Raw genomic sequence first — 7,875 nt, 5'->3', positions numbered from 1 at the left:
ATTTTTGGCGGGAAGTTGAGTTGTGGGAATTTTTTCATTTGCTGTTTATGTTATGTATTTTAATAGCTTGTGCCGTTATAAAGTTGTTTTTATTATTGTTTATCTGTCTGATTTTGATTATCTAGACAATTTTGTTTATGGGACTTTCCATTTAAGTTTGCGATAAAACTCACAGAGATTGTTCCTTGAACAATTTAAGGAGTTACGTATTTTTTCCTTTTCAGAAATTCGAGTTTTTCGAATAATGATTTTTTTTAGTACGAATACTTTTTTTCCTCTCTTAATAGCAATTTTTGATTAAATCGCTTATAAGTGCCGCAAAAAAGCAAGGATTTTAACGTTTTTTTTTGTAAATTACAGACATTGTTCTACTGATTCGATCTAGTGAACTAAAATCAGTAATTGTTCATTAATAATTAATTATTGTTAATAAACAAAACCATTTTTTTATACCCGGGGGCACTTGTGCACAAGGGTATATTAACTTTGTTCACATAACAGTTTTTGATGATCAACAGGGCCGAAAAGTTTAAGCTTTTACGTGGAATTGCTTAGTTTACTTATTCAGGGTTTCCAAGCTTAAGTTTAACAATCATGCTTATTTTACTTATTTCCAAGTATAAAGCTAAGTATGGACCTTTTAAGTAAACGGTCAAGAAATAAATTGCAATTATTTCGTGTGTATGAATAGTAGCGTCCAAGCAGTTTTGACATCTGCTATTTTACAGCCTCACTTTTTCCTTACGAAATAATGGAACGGGCATATATTTCTGTTGAAAACAAGGGTGCCCTGTACTCTACACCTACAAACTTTAGCTAACCATAGTGTGTGGTGTGTGTGTCTTGATGTTACCACAAAAACGGAGGAATCTACAGTTTAGCGCCACCTACGAATGGAAATGGATTTTATGAGAAGCTTTTTCATGGCACTCGGAGGTTTGTCATTACCAGCCAAAGGGCGACCACAGTTAGAAAAAAGATGTTCTAATTTAGAATAACTCCTTCAAATTAGTTCAAAGAACCTATAATGGGAGGAAATAAAATTTGTACATAAAAATTTTAACGCTAAATTTAGTTAAATATTAAAAAAAAAAAATTTTGAATAACCCTCCAACAAGCATTGTTAATGTACTTATTTACATAGAACCTTTTAATAATAAGGCTCAAAAATACCCACTATAGAAGGAGTTAAGGAATAGCAAAAAGTTCTACGAAAAAATTTCTTGCAAAATTTTACTATAGGTTTCTGAAGGCTTTCATGCTGCATGTTTGAAGTCAAATTAGAAATTAAACTGCATGCACTAAAATTGAATTACGTTCACAAGCAAAACCACGAAAAAATGAAAGGTTGTTGAGTAAAATTCTGTTGTGGTTTGACCTATGAATACTAATGTTTGGGCATTATTTCGTGGAGGACCTAAAATGGCTGTTCCAGATTGCAACCTATAAATTATGGCACACAAAAATAGATGCAAAAAGAAACCCCCAATTTTAAGTGGTGAAGTTATGTGAAAATTTTTTAAAAGTATTATTAACTAAAGTTTACAAAACAAAACAGCAATGTAAAAAAAGTTTGTATATATGTACGTAAATAATTTCACACAGCAAAACAATTTTACATACAAACATTTTTAATGCTCATTTATCTTGGCCAGCTGCAGTCTTTGTTGTTCGCTGCAGTTCATAGAAAATAGTATTTGAGCCAAAATGAACAAGTCAACGTAAATCAAAAACGTAAGCGGAATGATTATTTTGTTTTGAAATAATAGCAACGCCAAGGAACTGACCATCGGCACAAGTGCTTATTGTTGTTGTTGCTGATGCAACGATAAATTGTGTACATAGGAGCATTTCCACCAGAAGGTCCACCGCAGACAAAATATTAAAAGTTAATAAAACTACATCGTTTTTGCACAGAAAAACCGCCGAAACACATAAACTTAATATTGGGTCGCGGATTATGGATGTGTTTTTTCAGGTTAGGTAATTTTCTCCAGATTTTTTCATTTTTATTAAAAAAAAACAAACTTTAGCAAGGAAACAATTTCAAAAATAAGAAACTATTTGTATTTTTTTTTCATTTGTAATAAAGCCTATTCTTTTGCCAAAAAAAGCCAATATATCTACTGACGAAGAAAATCGGTTAGATAAATAAGCCAGTTGCGAATGGTCAATCGAACGTGGCCGTACTGGTACATACTCGTATGTGTATGGCGTATGAGTAAAATTTTCCATTCCATATTTTTTCTTTCAAAATGCAAACTTAAAATGAAAATATCTTGGGGAAAATGACCGGATCCAAACAACAATAATTTAAATTTGATAGAAGTTATAGCTGCACAACAAACTAAAATTAGTCATATCGAAGTATTGCCTCAGCTTTCGCTGAGATCAGCGTTTGAATTGGCCTCGAAAATCACTGCTGTTTTTTTTCCTGCGCGAAAGCCTCGGTTTTTTGTAATTGTTTTGACATCGAAAACCTGTCCCCAATCAACTTTTGCATCAATTATTAGGACTAATTAAAGGCTATAGGTTAAGCCTATTGTCAAATTACGATTTTTTTCAGTTACATTGTGACCGATGGCCACTTTACACATGATGGAAATGCCCATATATACTTGACGTGTGCTATTTAAGTTTAATATATAATATATATGTATATACATACGTATTCATGTGTATACACAAATCGGCGGTGACCCTGAAATGCAATAGGCGAGTATTCGCGCTGCAAAACACTTGAAGAATATAATTGCACATTGTCTTTAGGTATCCTTTATATGTATCGACAGCTTGTATTAAATACCCTCTATCACAAAAATGAAATTCTGGTACAAAAGTTTTGACCGATGATGTTAATGCTGACCTTTAATATTGCTTGTGAGAAGAATTGCAAAGTTATAATTATCATACTGTTGACATTAAATAGCTGACTCATCTAAGTGATTCGATGTTGGTCTATGTAGAGAAAGTTTATTTTCGGAAAAAGTATTAAAATCGACATGAAAAGCGTTCAAGTTCATTGCTACAATATGTACTTAAAGCTAATAAAGCTAATAAAGGGCTAAGAGGAAAAATTTGTAGTAGATGAAATTGAGCTATAACATATCAATTTGGATGAAAAATTTGTTAATCTATCTACTTGCTAAGTGCACGCAATTTACTCCCTCTCCGTACCGTCAATCATCGATGATCCGCATCGAAGCTGACCGTCTTTCGATTCAAGCTACCGCGCGTCAGCTGGTTAAGATCAATAATCGATAAATATGGTTTGGGTGGCACGTTTAATGGTTGTTCGAATGTAACTGCTTTGCTTGACTTTTCAGCCGTAGCCGCTCGGCTATGCTGATACGCATGGGCCCGACCACCGCCGCCGCCAAAATCTCCCAAGTGATCGTATCTCGTTGACTTGAGCGCCAGCAGCGCATATTGATCGTGTGTGACGGCCGAACTGCCATGCGTACGTCGATAGTTCCGATAGCCACTGAAGAGACTGCTACTTGGCGCTATGGGGCGCGTGGGCGAAAACCCACCCTCATCGGATGAGCCACCGGAGTCGTAATGTATCGAGAGATTCGTATACGCAATGGGCGCATAACAGCGCGTTGTCTTCGGACGCGGCTTCACTTCGTAACGTGTGCGGGAACGTGAACGTGAGTGATGAGTGCGTGGGCGATTGCGCCGCCGCAACCGCACCTCAGACACAACAGGCGTTGGTAGCACATTGATGAAGCGATAATAGTGGAGGAAAGTGCGCGCCAAATTGCGGCCGCAGCGGTAATCTGATAACGAAATAATTATTTACATTCATTTTGATACACATACATAATACTCTTATGATTCATTCGCTTACAGTCATCTTCTGTGTAGAGCGTCACAGTTTTGCCATCCTTTAAATAGTAGCCGCCCATGGAGATCTCCACCGTGTAAGCATTTACCGTATCGCTGAGACGTTCACAAAAATAACGACGCGCACAACCAGCTTTCTTCTCGTCCGCATTGAACATGGTATTTTCGGCAACATAATCATGCGCATTGGTGGCAAAGAGCCGCGGAAATACAAGATGACGTTCATGCCGGTAGACATCCTCGTATGTGTTGCCATAGATAAAGCAGCCATGCAGACTGTTGTTCGCGTGCAAGTCGATAACAAAGTCAATTTGATAAATCTGCAATTGGACATAACGTTAGTGATATGAATTAAACATTACAAAGGCTGTTCGCGCATACATCAGAGTTATCCAGTTCCTTTAGCATATTCCTTATGGCATACAATGTAGGATGAGAGTACTCCGTGGCTACATGCCATGTACGATTCAAATCCTGCCCAATTAAATTGCAGCGATTATTACCCAAAAATACACCATCTGGATTAACCATCGGCAAAATTTTGAAGACGAAATTATCGCGTAGTGTCGTTGCAATCGCATGATTGCCGATTAAAAATTCTATAAATCCTTGGCACATGAAGGAGGCCGGTGTATCACCGGAATGTACACGACATAATATAACGATGACGCGAATAAAACCGCGATCCAGGCGTGATGCCTTTGCTTTGGCGGTGACGTGATCGATGGTGAGCAGATCGACATTACGGTTTTGCTGAGGAAAAGAAAAACGAAAAATGATTATTTTTGTTTAGGTTTGGCAACATCTGTTTTATTTTTATATTTTTTCTTTGTGTTTTGATAGTCTGAACCGACTTAGTAAGGAATTGATGTTTGTTAGAACATTTAATCCAAAAGTCACAATACTATGAGCGGAGTCCTATTAACCATGCCCGTCCATCTGTCTGCTTGAACTCAATTCCTGAGTTATGTGATTGAAATTTTGTATGCCACTGATTATTCAGATATAAGGACATCGTTCTCTCCTCGGCTAGCAATATCAAATCTTCGAGTATTTTTTCGGCTTTAACAAAGCTTCCATTTTCCGTTCGCAGGCGGCGTAAAACTGTAGGCCCCTAGTTGGTTTAACAACCTCAAGCCGCACGCTTGAGGAGGAGGAAGCTCGACCAAACACTTAGCAAAAGTGTAAGCGCCAATATATTATTACTATTACATAGTCAGTTAATGAAGTTTTGGTACCGGCAACTATTTTTTAAATAATTTATTTTCGCTATTTTATATGTTTTATAAAAATACGGTTAATTCTACAACAAAAACCCCAAAAATCAGAGTTCCAAACCTTATGCAAAATTAAAGAAAATTCTGCAAATTTTCATCCAAATATTGCACTTTTTATGTACACTCGTTAGAAAAAAGTTGAGTTCGCAGTTTTTATCCGATTCAATTTTAGTTTAACAAAGTGCAAGTTTGAGGTAGCGAGGACTTACCATTTATTTTTAGCATTTTTTTGTTGAAGGTGTATCTCACTTTCTGCTATAAAATAATGTTCGATAATTTTTTTATATGTTAAAAATGTGCGACACCCTCAACAAAAAAATTTGCCGAAAATCAATGGGGGGTCCTAGCCAGAGTAGCCTAACCGACATAAAAAAATTAAGTACAGCTTAAAATGCATTACTAGAATCGTAGCGGTAAGTCCGCTTTCAGACACGTCAAGTCTTGAAAGCAATTTTTTTCGCATTCTCTTTTGTGTTTTCTATTTCCTTCCACACGCGTCAACTTTAATTGAATTCAAGTCCTTGGTTCTTAAATGGGAAGCAACGAAAAGATCAAAAGAGACAAGAAAACTTGAAACGAATTGACGGTACGGAGGTATCTGTACTCTTCCCCACTCTTCCCGCCTCCTTCGCCAACGAACGAGCAGACTTGAAAGCAAGACTTGACGTGTCTGAAAGGGGACTAATAGCGCGAGACATGCGCTTTTAGTTTTCTTTTAATATAATAGGTAGTATGACGTAGGCGCATTGAACTTTTCAGTAAAAGACCGCATTTATTATTTATAGATCCTTCTTTCTCATATTACTAAAAAGAATCTTTTGTAGATTGGCACCTATAGCTCACATGGCCTCATACATACTATTATAGCTACTATGTATTTACTCTTACCAGACTCTTTGTCAGCACACTACGCACGAACCGTTGCTCCGTTTGTCGCGCATCGATCACATTTAAATAGGCTTGTAGCCGTGAATAACTATAAGGTGGCGCTACTGCAAATTGATACACATCCTCTTCTTTGTCGAAGGAGAAAGCAAAGCTAAGCACATAATGATTTTGATGCAGCAACGAACGATAGTAAAAAACATTCTTCTTCGGTAATCGTTGCCATTTGGGACGGCTCGACGACTTTACTAACGGCACCAGAGAGGAATTAAATAAATTACGTGGCTTGCTAATGTTAACTATATTGAAGAGTACACGCTGATCTTGTTTTACATTGTCCACAGTGAAATTGAACCAAAACCGAAAGCGAGGATTACAAGTGTCCGGACGTAAAAATAGATCATACTCAAAGTCGCCAATAAGATCAGCTTTACCCAGATTACCCGTCTCAAAAGCAGCATCAAAGCAAAGATGTCCACGTTTAGCCTTACCGCTCTGACCTGGTGGACGTATGATAACGCGTGACACATTTCCAAGTCCGCCCTCGCCATCGCTGTCCTCGCTATCTGGAAGTGCAGACGATGATACAAAGAAATCAATTAAAATCCGTTTAAATATTTTGTGCGGCTCAATTTTATTGTAAAATGTTTACCCTCGTTCATACGCTCATACATGCTTGTATGCTTCAAAGGATCGCACGCCATACCAAACATCATGTTTAAAAATTTTAATTTCTTTTATCGAGAAAACGACCGTTAACTAGCGCAACTAAATTGCGTCTAACTTCTAAAGAATCAGAAATGGCTTCAGTGAGCGGCCATAGAAAACAATAAGTAACCTCAAGATTTTTTTTTTTTTTCAATTATGATTTTCAAAACGCTAGCACTTTCATGCACATGTTACACACTTGTGCATCCAACTACATACATACCTATGTACATATATGACAAGGTGTCAGCATATGTGTGGTTTTTAAGTCAGTTTTCTTGAGGCGCTCCTCCTGCAGCTCATGCAACAAGCTGGCATGACAGCGGAAATGCGGCATTTCACCTTTTGCCTGTCACCTTCACTTACGACGAGCTAAAGTTCTGTGAAGCCTCTTTGTTATAACCGTTAGATGTTTTAATATGCATATAAATGGTGTCAGTAGGTAGCTATGTTAATGGGAATAAGTGTTCACTATAATGTTATGTACACTCACAGCTCCTTAACGTTTGCCTACTTTTTCTTACATTATTCTACCGTTAGGTGCTTCTGTGCGTGCCGATTATCGCACTTTTAGTACTCACACGTCATTTGATTGCTTTTTGGATATTGCCAATAATCGCTTTTACGATCTTTTACACTTGAAAATGTGCTAAGGTTAACTTCGCCTGCCCATTTTGAAAACAGTTACATTGGCAGTGAGAAACGTATAAAGTACTCGTTTTTGTTGAGCTGCTTGGTAATACATAGTAGTACCTGCTTGATGTATAGGGTGCGAAAAAATAATAAATATGTATGTAAATATTTATTTCAGCTATCAAAGTAAAAAATAGTGAAGAAGTGATTTATGGACACAATTTCCATAAAGGATTCCTAAAAGTAATCCTTATTTGCTTGAGTGTGCTTGCTATACTACATTACATTGCCTCATACTCCACAAAAGAAAGGCGGTTATTCCCCTTCATAAAATTAGGTGTATGAATTTTATGACTCAATCCAAGGTTGTTCCAGAAAAAATAGCTAGGATTCATTTTAGATATGCATTAAAGCATCACAGTTATTTCGAAAATAATTATATTTTTTAATGCAATTTAAGTCAAATTTGTAATGTAAATTTCATGTAAATGTTAATTGACTAACTCAGCCATTTTTATTGAGT

At 36.7% G+C, this 7,875-nt stretch overlaps 2 protein-coding genes across 4 annotated transcripts in view; one reads left to right on the top strand and one right to left on the bottom strand.

The window, feature by feature from the left end:
- LOC118737886 (phosphoribosyl pyrophosphate synthase-associated protein 2) overlaps positions 1–7,875 on the top strand; it is a 145,754-nt gene that overhangs the window by 118,054 nt on the left and 19,825 nt on the right. The window lies entirely within an intron of this gene.
- On the bottom strand, positions 3,159–6,727 carry LOC118737887 (cytosolic carboxypeptidase 6). Its single transcript, XM_036468699.1, is given in 5 exon segments — positions 3,159–3,782; positions 3,854–4,218; positions 4,220–4,602; positions 6,015–6,577; positions 6,664–6,727. Coding segments are annotated over 5 exon segments (1,974 nt in total). The 3' UTR covers positions 3,159–3,183.

This window comes from Rhagoletis pomonella, unplaced genomic scaffold (genome assembly GCF_013731165.1).
Source record: "Rhagoletis pomonella isolate Grant_MI unplaced genomic scaffold, Rhpom_1.0 Rhpom_scaffold_00004, whole genome shotgun sequence".
NCBI classification, from domain to species: Eukaryota; Metazoa; Arthropoda; class Insecta; order Diptera; family Tephritidae; genus Rhagoletis; species Rhagoletis pomonella.
Note: the sequence above shows the minus strand (reverse complement) of the source record. Positions and strands in the feature narration are given on the sequence as shown.